Genomic DNA, 17,679 nt, shown 5'->3' with positions numbered 1-17,679 from the left:
ATTGAAGAAAGATGTACAAGTTCGTAAGTACTTGCGTAACTGCTTCGTGAATCTGGCCACAGCTCTCCCCATTTGTCTTGATGATCTTTTCCAGCTGTACTTTAAAGGTTGTAACGTACGATTATGTTACGTTGTTGAGTAGATTAGATACACGGTGTTTAGCGGGTCTTCATATTTATTTAGCAGTCTTGGATTCTCATGGGTTCTGTTACAACCTTCAATGAAGCTTTAAGGTCAGGATTGGCATTACAATTCAGCGTTCTATATATATATATATATATATATATATATATATATATATATATATATATATATATATATATATATATATATATATAATCCTCCAAAGGATACCTGATCAACCAGGCTGTGACTCATACGTCAGGCTGCGAGCAGCCGCGTCCAACAGCCTGGTTGATCAGTCCGGCAACCAGGAGGCCTGGTCGACGACCGGGCCGCGGGGACGCTAAGCCCCGGAAGCACCTCAAGGTATATATATATATATATATATATATATATGAATGAAAACTCACACCCCAGAAGTGACTCGAACCCATACTCCCAGAAGCAACGCAACTGGTAACTACAGGGCGCCTTAATCCGCTTGACCATCACGGCCGTCAAAAGGAAGTGATAGCCGAGGCTATTTGAGCCACTTCCCCGACGGCAACTCGGATGGTAATCTTGGGCATAGCATTTCACCAAATCACCTCATTCTTTGGGGCACACGTGAGGAACACAAATGCGAACAAGCCTGAATGGTCCCCAGGACTATATGCGAATGAAAACTCACACCCCAGAAGTGACTCGAACCCATACTCCCAGAAGCAACGCAACTGGTAACTACAGGGCGCCTTAATCCGCTTGACCATCACGGCCGTCAAAAGGAAGTGATAGCCGAGGCTATTTGAGCCACTTCCCCGACGGCAACTCGGATGGTAATCTTGGGCATAGCATTTCACCAAATCACCTCATTCTTTGGGGCACACGTGAGGAACACAAATGCGAACAAGCCTGAATGGTCCCCAGGACTATATGCGAATGAAAACTCACACCCCAGAAGTGACTCGAACCCATACTCCCAGAAGCAACGCAACTGGTAACTACAGGGCGCCTTAATCCGCTTGACCATCACGGCCGTCAGTTTTCATTCGCATATAGTCCTGGGGACCATTCAGGCTTGTTCGCATTTGTGTTCCTCACGTGTGCCCCAAAGAATGAGGTGATTTGGTGAAATGCTATGCCCAAGATTACCATCCGAGTTGCCGTCGGGGAAGTGGCTCAAATAGCCTCGGCTATCACTTCCTTTTGACGGCCGTGATGGTCAAGCGGATTAAGGCGCCCTGTAGTTACCAGTTGCGTTGCTTCTGGGAGTATGGGTTCGAGTCACTTCTGGGGTGTGAGTTTTCATTCGCATATAGTCCTGGGGACCATTCAGGCTTGTTCGCATATATATATATATATATATATATATATATATATATATATATATATATATATATATATATATATATATATATATATATATATATATATATATATATATATATATATATATATATAACTGAAAACTCACACCCCAGAAGTGACTCGAACCCATACTCCCAGAAGCAACGCAACTGGTATGTACAAGACGCCTTAATCCACTTGACCATCAGCAACTGAGTTTTCAGTTGCATATTGTCCTGGGGACCATTCAGGCTTGTTCGCATTTGTGTTCCTCACGTGTGCCCCAAAGAATGAGGTGATTTGGTAAAATGCTATGCCCAATATTACTATCCGAGTGCCGGCGGTGGGGTGGTTCAAATAGCCTCGGCTATCACCTCATTTTGTCCGGTCGTGATGGTCAAGTGGATTAAGGCGTCTTGTACATACCAGTTGCGTTGCTTCTGGGAGTATGGGTTCGAGTCACTTCTGGGGTGTGAGTTTTCAGTTGCATATTGTCCTGGGGACCATTCAGGCTTGTTCGCATTTGTGTTCCTCACGTGTGCCCCAAAGAATGAGGTGATTTGGTAAAATGCTATGCCCAAGATTACTATCCGAGTGCCGGCGGTGGGGTGGTTCAAATAGCCTCGGCTATCACCTCATTTTGTCCGGTCGTGATGGTCAAGTGGATTAAGGCGTCTTGTACATACCAGTTGCGTTGCTTCTGGGAGTATGGGTTCGAGTCACTTCTGGGGTGTGAGTTTTCAGTTGCATATTGTCCTGGGGACCATTCAGGCTTGTTCGCATTTGTGTTCCTCACGTGTGCCCCAAAGAATGAGGTGATTTGGTAAAATGCTATGCCCAAGATTACTATCCGAGTGCCGGCGGTGGGGTGGTTCAAATAGCCTCGGCTATCACCTCATTTTGTCCGGTCGTGATGGTCAAGTGGATTAAGGCGTCTTGTACATACCAGTTGCGTTGCTTCTGGGAGTATGGGTTCGAGTCACTTCTGGGGTGTGAGTTTTCAGTTGCATATTGTCCTGGGGACCATTCAGGCTTGTTCGCATTTGTGTTCCTCACGTGTGCCCCAAAGAATGAGGTGATTTGGTAAAATGCTATGCCCAAGATTACTATCCGAGTGCCGGCGGTGGGGTGGTTCAAATAGCCTCGGCTATCACCTCATTTTGTCCGGTCGTGATGGTCAAGTGGATTAAGGCGTCTTGTACATACCAGTTGCGTTGCTTCTGGGAGTATGGGTTCGAGTCACTTCTGGGGTGTGAGTTTTCAGTTGCATATTGTCCTTTGGACCATTCAGGCTTGTTCGCATTTGTGTTCCTCACGTGTGCCCCAAAGAATGAGGTGATTTGGTAAAATGCTATGCCCAAGATTACTATCCGAGTGCCGGCGGTGGGGTGGTTCAAATAGCCTCGGCTATCACCTCATTTTGTCCGGTCGTGATGGTCAAGTGGATTAAGGCGTCTTGTACATACCAGTTGCGTTGCTTCTGGGAGTATGGGTTCGAGTCACTTCTGGGGTGTGAGTTTTCAGTTGCATATTGTCCTGGGGACCATTCAGGCTTGTTCGCATTTGTGTTCCTCACGTGTGCCCCAAAGAATGAGGTGATTTGGTAAAATGCTATGCCCAAGATTACTATCCGAGTGCCGGCGGTGGGGTGGTTCAAATAGCCTCGGCTATCACCTCATTTTGTCCGGTCGTGATGGTCAAGTGGATTAAGGCGTCTTGTACATACCAGTTGCGTTGCTTCTGGGAGTATGGGTTCGAGTCACTTCTGGGGTGTGAGTTTTCAGTTGCATATTGTCCTGGGGACCATTCAGGCTTGTTCGCATATATATATATATATATATATATATATATATATATATATATATATATATATATATATATATATATATATATATATATATATATAATACACAAGAGAGGATGTGCAATGACTTAATATCTAACATATTCAGAGATTTGAGTAGGGGCATTAAGTGATGTCTGGGGCCAGAGTTGGATATTGTCCTAATAGCAGCTTTTTGTGTTGAGTAGTTAGAGGACGTAAATGATTTTGGGTAGTAGAACCCCAAGCACAAATGCCATAGTTGAGATAAGGATAGATGAGGGAGTAATAGAGCGTCACCAGGGCAGGGCGAGGTACATAATATCTGATCTTAGAAAGAATGCCAACAGTTTTTGAAACTTTTTTTGATATATTTAGAATGTGTCCCTGGAAATTCAGCTTGTGGTCAATGAGAACGCCTAGGAATTTGCCATCTGCTTTGTTACAAATTTGGGTATTTATCCTGAGATTTATTTGATTTGAGGATTTATTGGCAAACAAAATAGAGAAAGTTTTGTCAATGTTGAGGGTGAGTTTGTTGGCAGGTAGCCAAAGATGGACTTTATTTAGCTCAGTATTCACTGTGACATTTAGAGCAAGGGGGTCAGGACTGGAGTAAATGAAGGTTGTGTCGTCAGCAAATAGAATTAGTTTGAGGTGTTGGGAGGCATTTGGAAGGTCATTAATGTAGATGAGAAAGAGGAGAGGGCCAAGTATGCTACCCTGAGGAACACCAATGTTGATGGGTAGGGTGGGAGAAATTGAATTATTCACAGAAACATACTGGAGCCTGTCAGTAAGGTAAGATTTGAGGTATTGCAGGGAGTGTCCTCTGACTCCATAATGATGTAATTTAAAAAGAAGGTTTTGGTGGTTGACAGTGTTAAAAGCCTTACGCAGGTTCACAAATAACCCAACAGGGAACTCCTTTTTATCAAGAGTTGCATGTATCAGGTTAATCATATTAATAACTGCATCGTTAGTGCTTTTTTGGGTCTGAAGCCATATTGACAAGAGCTAAGTATATTGTGTTTGGATAGATAAGAGTAAAGCTGCTTGTAGATTAGTTTTTCAAATATTTTTGACAAGTTTGGCAGGATTGATATAGGTCTGTAGTTGTTAACATCAGTGAGATCACCACATTAGCTTTAATTAAGGTTTTCCAGAAATGCTGCGCGTGATTAGTCTTTATAAATCAGTATCAAATACATAATATGCAAACATTGTAATAAGAATCTATGGAAAATACATATATTTGTATTATTAGTTGATGTGAGTGGGAGGTCGAGTGACAGGAGAGCGCGGCTGGCAACACTGTCACAGTGTTGTGATGGAGGCTGGCAACACTGGCTGGCAATATGGCAATGTACCTGTGTTGCTTCCGTCACCTGTGTGGCGCCGCCCCTCACACCACCGTCCCCATACGCACCACACCCACCATTATACTCGACACAGGCTACATGGGCAAGTATATCTAGGGTGTTGGGCACCCTGGCCGCCGTGCCTGGCACTCTGACTCACCGGTACGGCAGCCGGGGGGTGTGCCCTGTACGGCAGTCAGTGTGTCAGGTACGGCAGGGTGTGCCCGGTACGGCAGTCAGTGTGTCAGGTACGGCAGGGTGTGCCCGGTACGGCAGTCAGTGTGTCAGGTACGGCAGGGTGTGCCCGGTACGGCAGTCAGTGTGTCAGGGGTGTGCCCGGTACGGCAGCTGGGGTGTGCCCGGTACGGCAGCTGGGGTGTGCCCGGTATGGCAACGGGGGTGTGCCCGGTACGGCAGCCGGGGTGTGCCCGGTACGGCAACGGGGGTGTACCCGGTACGGCAGCTGGGGTGTGCCCGGTACGGCAACGGGGGTGTGCCCGGTACGGCAGCTGGGGTGTGCCCGGTACGGCAACGGGGGTGTACCCGGTACGGCAGCCGGGGTGTGTCCGGTACGGCAGCCGGGGTGTGTCCGGTACGGCAGCTGGGGTGTTCCCGGTACGGCAGCTGGGGTGTGCCCGGTACGGCAGCTGGGGTGTGCCCGGTACGGCAGCTGGGGTGTGCCCGGTACGGCAGCTAGGGTGTGCCCGGTACGGCAGCTGGGGTGTGCCCGGTACGGCAGCTGGGGTGTGCCCGGTACGGCAGCTGGGGTGTGCCCGGTACGGCAGCCGGGGTGTGCCGTATCTTGAGGAGGACAGGAAGCTGACGGCTTGTCTAAAGTCCCCCTCATTTCCCCTGATGATCTTCAATAAAAGATGTTTGCAATAAAATAAGGAAAACCTTCTAATGAAATTTCCCCAAATTATGAACATTATTTTGTGGTTTATCTGGTCTTATCTGGTGGGTGAGGTTCACCTGTGATTGCCGCCACTTGAAAGATTTGGCTAAATTTCGTATTTAATTTCAGGCCATGAAGTAGTAATTGTGAAAAATGGAATCAGAATTTGTGGGACTGGCGGTGCACTTGGTAACATTCCCATTCTACAGAATAAAGCCTATTTTGAAGTCAAACTACAGCAATCAGGTTAGTGTAAATGTTTAATATTTTTCATTTTGGAATGAAGATTTATTTTCATTTTATAGTTGAAAGCCTACCACTTGATTTAAGAATATGATACAAGTTGGCAAAACTGTTGAAAAGTCCACATTATTGAGATGAAGATGGGAAAATAGTATGGCAATTGCTTGGAGTATATAGATTGTGAAGAAAAAATCATACATCATTCTTCAACCATTTCTTACATATTGACAGGTGTATGGGGCGTGGGGATTGCAACACGCAATGCCAACCTAAACAAAGTGCCCCTGGGGGAGGATGCGCAGTCATGGGTACTGTGTTCGGATGGTACTGTACGACACAATGCAGAGGAAAAGTACAAAATTGTTGACATCCCTCAGGAAGGGGATATTTTGGTAAGAAATTTCTGTAGATTATATGGTAATGTTCTACATTAACTGCCCGAAACGCATTGCGTAATAGTGGCTTTAGACATTGTATGTACTAGCTCTATCTATATATTGATCCATTAATGTAACATCACTTGTATGTATGTACCTTACCTGAATAAACATATTTATTTATTTATTTATTTATTTACATAAGTTTGCTGTAAAAGTGTGGTGCACCAAAATATAAATTTGGCCAAAATACAGTGCAGTACAGTACTGTATTTTCAATTTACATTTATAGCTTAGCTAAATCATCCTTGTTATACCCTTTCATAGAAATGTATAAAAGGGTGTTATATATTTAACCAAATATATTTTCAGATTTTTTATTACTAGACACTGGTATCTATTGTCTTCCTCTGGCTGCCCCCCCCCTACCCCTCTCCCTTCTCTCTGGTTGCTCCCCAACCCCACTCCCTTCCCTCTGGTTCTTCCCCAACCCTCTGGCTGCTTCCCTCTGGCTGTTTCCCCCCACCCCTTTCCCTTCCCTCTGGCTGTTTCCCCCCCCACCCCTTTTCCTTCCCTCTGGCTGTTTCCCCCCACCCCTTTCCCTTCCCTCTGGCTGTTTCCCCCCCCCCACTCCTTTCCCTTCCCTCTGGTTGCTTCCCCCCCCCCCCCCACTCCTTTCCCTTCCCTCTGGTTGCTTCTCCAACCTTCTCCTTTCCCTTTGGCTGCTTCCCCACTCCTCTCCTTTTCTACTGACTGCCTCCCCACCCCTCTCCCTTCCCTCTGGCTACTCCCCCAACCCCTCTTTCCTCCCTCTGGCTGTTATCATTATAACCGCCAGCACACTAAGACCATAACAACCATATCGTTTATAGCTGCGGACAAGCATGTTCATTACTACAAACACTGGCATTACAACTAATATAACCAGAACCCCCTATTACATTCATTCAGATCATTACACCTTAACTCGCATTTAGTCTACTGTGCACATTGTAACTACATATAACTTGCTATTTAACTTGGTCTGTGATATCGGCTACAGATCTGAGAATGGGTTGGCTTGTTCACTGTGATAAACTTTGCCTTCCGTAAGGGTCAAGTGAACAAATATATATATACTGTACTTTATATACAAGAATAGTCATTTACTATATTTTGGCTTTAATATGGCAGTAATAGTTAAAGTTTTCCTGTCAACAGTACAGTATTTGCAAAGAATAAGTCACAATAATGTGGCTGAAAACCCAACCCACGCATACAAATTGAAAGTGACGACGTTTCAGTCCGTCCTGGTCTTGAACTCGTACAGTATCAAGCAGTGACATTGTATGTGTGAGTCGGATTATTAGTACAGTGTTTGCTTCCTCTTAATTATGGACATACTTTTACTATTAGTGAGTGTGTGTTTTGAGACACATTTGAGCTTTATTTTTTTATAATAAAGATTTGATTTATTAAAATCTAACTTAAAGTTTTTAATAATTTGTGTAAATATTTCATGAGGAAAAAGAATATGAATATGTTAATTTTTCAGGGTGTTAGCTATGATCATGTTGAGTTGAACTTCTACATCAACGGCAGACCCACAAACACACCTCTTACTACCTTCAAGGGTACTGTGTATCCTGCCTTATATGGTTAGTATACTTTATATTGTTTCAAAAGAATGAATGAAAAAGATGGAAGTTGGACAGTTTATTATATCTGCCTGATAATTAGGTGTTTTTGGTAAGAAACATATTGGGAGATATTAGGCCAGACCACTTAAAAAGGTCAAAGGTAACACATACAAGGGGGGACAACAGCTTCAAACTCAACAAACCATAATTTAAAACAGAAAACAGTAATGCTTTTCCACTCATATGGTAATAAACCCCATAAAACCACCTATCCACTAAAGTTGTAAAAACCAAGACATTATCTCAGTTTAAAAGTCACTTGGAAAGAAATACTCTGGAACAATAGGGACCATTGACAAGCTGCCCACTACCTGTCCACTTCAAGGGCATTAGAGGTGGTGAATCTCGGGGTAAGGAGAGGGTATCTCAACTGAGGAACACATTTCAGTATCAGCTTGAAATTTTCCACACTTTGATATCCAACCCACAGTTGAAAATGAAGAAAGACCGTTTCAGCCACGTTATTGTGACTGTCTTTCCACATTTGATGTATGATGGTGCACAAAGGTCGTGTTGGAATGGGAAGCACCCTAGTGACAGATATTTTAACCACAAAGCATTACCTTACCTTGCGATGATTTGGGGGCTCAATGTCTGCGTGGCCCGGTGGCCCAGCCCATCGACCAGGCCTCCTCATAGTATATATACATTTTTTCTATAGTTATCACACACACCTATCACTAATTAAACCACCCTGCTTGTATCATGAGAGATGATGGCCAGGGGGGGATACATTTTTAGATTGTTTTCTTGAACTGTCTTGGTTATAGGATTGTTTATTGTAAGTAGTTGTGGGGATTTCAGATGTGGCTAAGCCCACCAGATGTATGTTATTTTGTCATGAATTTTCATTGCACAAAATGTTGAGAAATCATCTAGTAAGGCCTCTGGCCAAGAAGTTTCTGTATTCATTAATGCAAACCCTCGATACATAAATGTATTGTGTGCCGACATCCTTATTAGCTGTATCTTTATTCTTTATTATATACAGTATACTGTAATTGCAACACAAGATAACTATATATTAATTTAAAATTAATTCATAGTGATTAACATGATAATATATCAGCCTTTTATTTAATTGAAGCTTTTAAAAACAATTAAATTTCTATTAAACTTTGGCAACCTAGATTGGAATGTTGGTTGAATTGAACAACAAATCTTGCAAGATTGCAAGATGAAGACGATTTGTTGTTACATGAGAATTTAGTCTTAAAATATTCACTTGACAGTAGTACAGTAGTATGATATTTACATTATCACTGTCATCAGGGCTTCTACACTGTAGAAATCTTATTCAAATATTATACTGTAGCCTACATTCAACCTGATGACCTTACATATTGTGTAACACTTGTAAGTGACTCTTTGTTTGACTGACATTTTTAAACTGCTTTGTTAAGTAACAGTAGTAGTAGTAGCAGGCATCCATCAATCTCGGGAGACTATGGAGTTGCGCTCTGGTTGTCAGTCTGGAGTGGCCTCTCCAGGGCGCAAAGCAAGGGCAGGTTGATACGGGGAAAAAGCTGTCACCCATGCAGCAGATCCCCCTCTCTCCACGGTGGTGAAAGTCTCCAATGGAAAGGCAAACGCCAATACGATTGGTACGCCAACATCAGATAAAAGTGGCAAACTATTTTATTATTGCAAGGAATTTTATTAAAGACTACTATATTAATGACCATTATTGCAATTCATGTTGTCAAATAACTTCTGCTTCTCCATTTCAGTTGATGATGGTGCTATAATGGATGTTATATTTGATAACTTCAGCCATGGTCCACCTCCAGGTTATGACTCCATTATGGTAGAGAAATCCTTGTTGGAAAATGACTAGGCTAGTGGAAATTACCGTCACTCATAATACTTGCCTCGTGTGTTTCCTCCATATGTGTCTGCTGTGAATATATCATCTGATGTGCCCTTGGTTAATACTTATAGCAATTATAGATGATGATAATTTTATTATTACCAAGTATAGTGCATGTATGAACTGTTTCATGCATGATTAGCGATCAGAATATACAGAACTATAAGTGTTTTTGTTACCTATTTTGTGTTTATAAAATTATAGTAGCTATTCATGAAAGGATGGTGTGTGTGTTAACAATAATGTGTACTGTAATTTTTTTGCCTTCAAGCCTTTTTTTATGTTTTGAAGTTTGTGCAGCTGTTGGCAAATTATACCAATACAATTTAATTACGTAGGCAAAAGAAAGTCTAATTTTGCCCATGCTATCGTGCCTATGGAATCAATCACAGTTGGGCAGTGTCGATCTGAAGCAAGTCCCCCACCAGTGAAAAGATCTCTCGAGTAAAAGCTGGATGGGTTATTCTTTTTCTGTGTGGGGGCTCAGCAGGTGTGAATTTCTTGATTAAGATGTTAATAATTAATTATTTACATTCAACGTGTGTGAAAAACAGTGGAAATATTAAACTCTTGTTTTCTGAAAATGGTACAAGAAATTATGAATTGTGAAATTGGTACGCTATCACGCCTTTATGGAATAGCTTGTCAAGCTATTCCATAAAGCCCATACCAACCACACTTGCAGAAAAAATTTGCATCACTAGTAAGATTCTCAACACAAGGTCACACTTCTTAATAATTTGACCCGATTCCAGGATATAGGGCTTCAAAATACACAACAGGATAGATACATACATACATACATTATTTTGCTTCCCACTGTCATTGGGTGGGGAGAAAGGCCCTGAACTAGTTTATTAATTATCTGAAGATTTATGACTTGAATATTTTTGTTTTTAACATAAACATTGAAGTGCTGTATGTATTAAAGGCCACAATGTAAAGCTTGATAATTCAGAGCACAAGATGAGAGTAATACGCCCATAAAAGTCTACCCATTGGTCCTGTTAAAGCAGGAACAGTGTAAACATTTTAAATGTGGGAAAACTTGTCCAATAGTACAGTATAGGGGAAGTATCCACCAGCTTCCTGCTGGTGCCATCTAAGATGATGACAATGTTAATTAAAGAACTTTAATTGGAAAATAGTTTGTTTATGGTAAGGTTATTTAGCTGTCAAATTTTACAGTGGTACACAAAAATCACTTTGTGGTTATTTTAGAGCATTAACGGGCATGTTATAGCCTACCCCTAAAGTATCTATGCTGAAAATTACAGTATTTGCCAAAGTTGGAGGTGGTGAAATCTTAAAACACTGGTAGTTAAAAATAGATCTTCATTAGCTTTGCTAAGGTTCTAAAATAATATTTTTTGTATCGATTCTTAAATACTATTTTCATATTTTATAATTTATTAAGTCCATAATTTGGTCCAAGTAAGTTTATGCAGTGTTGATGTAGTGTAACACTGACCATATCACCAAGCAGCTCCAACTGCTTTACTTTGGAATATAAAATAAGAATATCATTATATCCATGACACAACTTGTATATTGTATCTGATTATGTAATTGTTCTCCCTAAATTATATACCGTATATTTAAGATTGTTAATTGGTGTTGTCACATTGCATATTCCTAAACTCTTGTATGTTGTGCATCGTATACTCATTCACGTCGAGACAAACATTGGCAGTTTTCCTTGGTGATATTTATATATAAATTTATTTAACATTGGTGTGATACTTTAATTTGGTTCAAGTGGGCATCAATATTCATCTCTGCTACAGTCATACTTGAGCAGTATATGGTAGTTCAAGGGGACTTGTAAGAACTTTGTAATTTTTCATTAAAAATAATTTGTACAGTATTAAGAGGATTTACCAGTAGGTAAAATTTTATATTGGCGTCGATGCTAAGTAAAATACAGTATATCTAGATCTGTGCAAAGTGGATTTCCCAAGCAGTGCTTTGTCATAATTTACTGACCACTCATTTACTGCATATGGAAATACCTAATAAAATATTGTAGATCTGGCATTAGTATAAATTTTAGTATTTCTCACATTCCTTCCAAAATATGCAAAGAAACCAAATATTTACTGTAGATATATTTATATTAAATATGCAGGTATGATAAGTAATGTAACGTTCTAGTAGTGATTTTTGTAATACAATCCTCGGTGCTGCTTGTATGAGAGCTGTGACAACTAAGGGATTTACTGAATCTGCTGTTTATGAATGGTCCTGATATTGAGTTAAATACATTATGCGAACAATATATGTATTGTACTGTATAACTCTTTATTGCACCTTTTCAATTTATTACATTGCTCACTAATTGTAACGAAAGTTACTTGATTCTCGTGGGGAATATAGCCAGCACCATGACCGAGTTAGAATCTTGATTCGGGTGAAATGTGAATTACGAGGCTCAAGTGGTCGAGCTACTTACTGACGCGCAGTGGCCTGTTTACAAATGAGTACAGGTATTTGAATTAATACAATTTTAAGGTTTTTTTTTTACCAAGTACTGTATACCTACAGTACAGTACTGTATATAAGAACTGTATCGGTAGAAATGCCTGCATTTCCTTACTAAAGTAATTGTACATATCCCAACCCTGTGAGCTAGCCTTGTGTTTCTGATACAAGGTTACTGCTGCTGTTTGTATACATCTTATTTCTAGTCGGCTAGTTCAGCTTGTATTAAAGAAAAAATTTAAATGAAAATTCTTCAGATATAATATATAAATTTTTTCTTTTAATACAAGCTTAACTAGCAGACTAAAAATAAGATGTATACGGACAGCAGCAGTCAACCACCTGAAGGTGCTAATGACCCAGATTATGGTATGATGACTGAAGACAAAATCATTTACAGCAATTAAAAGTAACATTCAGGAAATTGATGAAACAGGACAAAACACTAAAAAAAATTGAATTCCTTTTATGGGAAGCATTTATCATTTTATTAATTGTGCTTTCAACAGTGAAAATTGAGGTACAGGAGGTTTATATTCATACTTCAGGCAGGTCAAAGAACTGATCAAAGCCAATGAAAAAAATTAGACCTAAATGCCAAGTACCTTCAACTAGTAATGCATCAGAATCTGGCAATTAAAATTACTTTACAAGTGCTTGACAATCTAAATTTTTTTAAGGTTAAGATACTAAAAGGCACATTTTATGTTTAGATTTTCATGTTAAATATATCATTTGAGTCCTTTCATTCTAATGTGTACAGTAATATGTTCCTGCACTGTAAAGTTGACTACAGTATTCTAATCTGTGGGCAGTAATGACAGCATCAAAATCTAACAAGTTAAAATTTATTTTAACCAGACCATCACCTAGGTCTGGTCAGAGACTGGGCTGTGGGCTCATTCTTAGAACCATCTCTAGGTAACTTGGATGCAGGTTTGCTACACATGATCCAAATTAGTGAGTGGTCTCTATATTTGTGTGGCTCGAGTGAAACACACTTGCCAGTGTCAAAGGAAATACATTTATTTATTTCTGTGTAATAGAGCTCAATATGTAAGCATTGAAAACTTAAAAATTGGTGTATGGGTTAAAAAATTTAATTTGCGAACAAGTGACAAGATTGATAATATTACATAACTGTGGACACTGTATTTATAAACTAGTTGTTTTTGTGATGAGCCAGTAAGCAAAAGCTATTAAAGCCAACAGTGACTACTTCAGTGTGGGTTCAAACTTGATTGTGAGCCTAACATTTGCCACAGTATGGGCCAAATTCACTAATCTGAAACTGTGATGTCCCGAGACAAACTAAATCATACCACCTCTACTTTCTTAATGGATGGGGGTTCAACTAACACACTGCTATTTATGTTTACTTTTATATTTTATATAAAGATACAAAATACAAACTAACACTATGATCACTTTTATAATATACTGTAATTCAAAACAATTAAATGTAACCACTTAATATAATTCCAATCCTACTGGAGAACTGATTAATCCAATTGTATGAAGAGGTCAGCATCCGAATTGGATCAATGATAAAATTTTTGTAACATCTTGAGAAGAAAATCCAACATGGGATTGACAAGGACACCTTACATCTTGAGGGAAAGTTATATTAAACCAAAAATTATATTACAAATGCTGTATTGTATTAAAGTTTATAAAGTAAAGTAACGTGTATTTGTGCTCCCTGCCAAATACGTTATTAACAAGTAGTTAATGTATTTTCACTATGGAAAATTGAAAAAGCTAATATCAAGATGACTGTGGTGGTTGAGGCATGCCCTGCTGTTTCTGGAGTTGATGCTGCTGTAGCAGCTGTATGTGCTTACTTTTGATAGCTTCCAGCTCGTTGACTCGAGTCCTCGCATGATCAAGGCGGTGCATTGCCATTTGTAAGGTCTTCTGGGAGTTGTAGCTAGACCCCTCATGGGCTTGTCCTGTTAAAAATTATTCCTTAGAGATTATGCTGCACTGTACAGTCATTAGCAAGATAAATGTTTCAAATTCCTTACACTAAGGAATTTGCAGTACCTATAAACTACTTATAAGTTGCAGTTGCACAGTCTCATTTGTTAATGAGTATTATCAATATACTGTAGCTCCTGAATGGTCAAACAATAAATATAGTACAGTACTCATGAAAAATATATAATTGGTACTCTGGTATTTGTAGTAAAAACCATTTAGAATAGGGATATAGCCGGGCTAGATACACTATGAGGAACTCTATAAGCCAGCAGGCATACAGAAAGGAATAATCTACATACCTGTAGATACCTGTGTAAGGTAGTTAATTTGCTTGGCCAACTCGGTCTCAACGTTCGTGAGGGTCTGCCGAAACTGATTAACATGAGCTTCGACCTGCTTGTTGGCTGGTTTATCCTTGCTTAATTCTGTCAGGGCCTGACCTAAGATACATTGAAGAATATTTAAATTCTATCTACTTATAGGCTATTCAGGTAATTGCAGCCACAGAAAGTCAACAAATTATTTAAACACTAAGTATCCTGAATGTTCATATTTTTAACATCAACCATCTAGATTTTTGTTAAAGAAATGATCATAAATTAGATATAAAAATTATGGATATGGAAAAACCAGAAATGTCAATTCAACTGTTAATTGTGCCAAACTAAATGAACCAAACTAAGCTTTTTTCTTTTCTCTATACAGTAAATTGCATGTTGAAATTTCAATTGCAATTTTATATATATATATCAACAGTGTGTCTTAAAAACCAAGTGATGAATATAATTAAAATTTCTTTTCTGGTGAGCTCCCCTACTGCCTGCTCAAGCTTAACTCTGGTAATACCAAGCCCAGCAAGCCTAAGCACAATTAGGTAAGTACACTTACATGAATACATCACAGAATCTAGTTCACTCTACAAGGCAAGGGGGACAGATTAGAGATAACTCACAAAATTAAGGGAAACACCAAAATACATCGGTGCACAAAACCTGCAACTGCCTGAAGGATAATGGGTACCTCTAGGTAAAGAAGACAAACAATTGTTGCTGTGGCAAATATCCTGACTGCCAGATGGCAGATATAGATATATAAATATATATAAATAAATAAATAAAGATGGACTGGGCTGACACACAGGAGAACAACTGAGTAGCAAAAATCTGCACATCTGCAGAGTGGGGACAAACAGCCAGCTGGTTGAACTGAACCTGAATGCAAATGACCTGAGAAAATGCAGATCACGGAATAGGGTGCAAGATAAGTAAGGATGACAGCTCTGACCTCAAACAAAGTAGTTAAAAAAAAGGAATGCATTTGGAAGTGATGTGGTGGAGGCAGACTCCATACACAGTTTCAAATGCAGATAGAGCCAAATTGACTCAGGAACCTGTACACCAGTTGATTGACATTTGAGAGGTGGGACCATAAAGCTGAAGCTCAACCCCCCACAAACACAACTGAGTACAACTGGCCCTATTCAGAGTATAAAAATCAAGACAGGCCTGGCAGAAACACCTCTTAGGAAAGGCCAAGCTGTCCAAAAAGAACACCAAGTCCTGACAGGAAAGTTGAGTCCACCCTAGCACCAGCTGGAGTGCACAAATGCAGCCTCAACATGGCTGACTGAGGGAGAGAAAGAGAGATCAGCCTGGCAACCAAGACCAGGTCCTGGTCCTGGTCTTGGTGGTTAGGTGGAGAATCAGACCCTAAGAACAAGATTACTGTCTTGGCATGCACAGAAGCATGTCAAGGGGCATCAGTGGCTGTGTGGATAACACACTGGACATGTAATCCTGTGGCACGGGTTCGATTCCCAGCGCCGGCGAGAAACAAAAATGGGTAGAGTTACTTTCACCCTGCTGCCCCTGTTACCTAGCAGTAAATAGGTACCTGGAAGTTAGACTGCTGTTACAGGCTGCTTCCTTGGGGTGTGTGTGTGGGGGGGGGGGGGAATAGTTAGTAACACTTGATTAATTGACAGTTGAGAGGTGGGCTGAAAGAGCAGAGCTCAACCCTTGCAAGCACAACCAGGTGAATACAACTAAGTGAATACAGCTTCGGTGGTTAGGTGGAGAACCATGTACTAAATTACATTACTGAGGAAAGGAAAGCTATATATAAATGAATGAGAAAGCTTTTCTAGAACAACAATTTATGAAACCAGCAAGAACAGTTACAAAATTTAACTGAATTTAAATTTAAACTTACCTAAATTGTATCCATTGTTTTGTAGTAGGGCATTAGAGTTACTGTACAAATTCAGTATAAAGTGAAGAATAATTTTGTAAAGAGGAACAGTGAAAACCTACAAAGGCATTTGGACAAAGCTTGTTTTCTAGACATTTAAACTGTATACAGTAGTATATTGTTAGGATAGGCTGTGTTATATTTGATTTTGAATTTATTGGTGAACCACCTTAGGTATGAAGTGATGTACAGTATTCTTTTGTAAAGACCCTTAAGATCCACAGCATTTCAGGCAATGGCAATACAGTAAGTTGAATAGTCATCCTTTGCTTAATTAGGCATTTTTGGATAGTCCCATGGGATGCTGTTCTGTTTAGCTACAGATCCACAAAGCTGCTTTATTTCGATAAAGATTTAAAAAATTTAATTAAGCCAATTTAAATTTGGTATTACTGCATTCATATAGTACAACTGCCCATGGATCTATATTTAACACAGCCAAAATAATTAAATTAGGCAACAGTTGATTAAACATCAGTCTTCAAATATTGAAGCAAATGCACTGTACTTTCTGTCTAAAAGTCTGCTTACCACTAATACTGTACATGTAAACGTATGGTATTTGCAATAAACTTATCAGGAGAGATCAGATGAACAAGTAATAATTGTTTGTTTTAGCCAGCATATACAGGCTCATGAAAGATGATTTCTGACTAACACCAGAACCATTAGACCGGGTACAATGTGAGACCAACACCAGAACCATCAGACCGGGTACAATGTGAGACCAACACCAGAACCATCAGACCGGGTACAATGTGAGACCAACACCAGAACCCTCAGACCGGGTACAATGTGAGACCAACACCAAAACCATCAGACAGGGTACAATGTGAGACCAACACCAGAACCATCAGACCGGGTACAATGTGAGACCAACACCAAAACCCTCAGACCGGGTACAATGTGAGACCAACACCAAAACCCTCAGACCGGGTACAATGTGAGACCAACACCAGAACCATCAGACCGGGTACAATGTGAGACCAACACCAGAACCATCAGACCGGGTACAATGTGAGCCTGACACCATAATCTTCAGGCCGGGTACATCCGTTGTGTAAGGAAGACATGTACCTGCTGACTGCAACACCGTAGCAATGTCCTTCTCTATATTATCCAGCACTTGAAGTCTCTCCATAGGAGATGCCATCGCCATGTTGAAGGCCAGTAATGTAGAGAGTGCCAGTAATGTAGAGAGTGCCAGCACTGTGGTGAGCGTTCCTGGGTGTTGTTGTTGGTGGTGGTGGGATAGGGGCGACTATAGCA

General features: G+C 40.3%; 2 protein-coding genes across 2 annotated transcripts; one reads left to right on the top strand and one right to left on the bottom strand.

The window, feature by feature from the left end:
- Window positions 1–4,421: 4,421 nt before the first annotated feature.
- LOC123754286 (SPRY domain-containing protein 7) lies at window positions 4,422–13,859 on the top strand. Its single transcript, XM_045736531.2, has 5 exons — window positions 4,422–4,735; window positions 5,657–5,773; window positions 6,002–6,162; window positions 7,682–7,784; window positions 9,557–13,859. Exons 1-5 carry the CDS (start codon window positions 4,630–4,632, stop codon window positions 9,661–9,663), a joined length of 594 nt encoding a protein of 197 aa, XP_045592487.1. The 5' UTR covers window positions 4,422–4,629; the 3' UTR covers window positions 9,664–13,859.
- Window positions 12,638–17,679, bottom strand: LOC123754287 (mediator of RNA polymerase II transcription subunit 11-like). Its single transcript, XM_045736532.1, has 3 exons — window positions 17,488–17,679; window positions 14,460–14,600; window positions 12,638–14,129 (listed from the first exon to the last, which is right to left on the bottom strand). The coding sequence occupies exons 1-3, from the start codon at window positions 17,567–17,569 to the stop codon at window positions 13,945–13,947; spliced, it is 408 nt and encodes a 135-aa protein (XP_045592488.1). The 5' UTR covers window positions 17,570–17,679; the 3' UTR covers window positions 12,638–13,944.

This window comes from Procambarus clarkii, chromosome 18 (assembly GCF_040958095.1).
Source record: "Procambarus clarkii isolate CNS0578487 chromosome 18, FALCON_Pclarkii_2.0, whole genome shotgun sequence".
NCBI lineage: Eukaryota > Metazoa > Arthropoda > Malacostraca > Decapoda > Cambaridae > Procambarus > Procambarus clarkii.
This window is presented reverse-complemented; position numbering and strand designations above follow the sequence as displayed.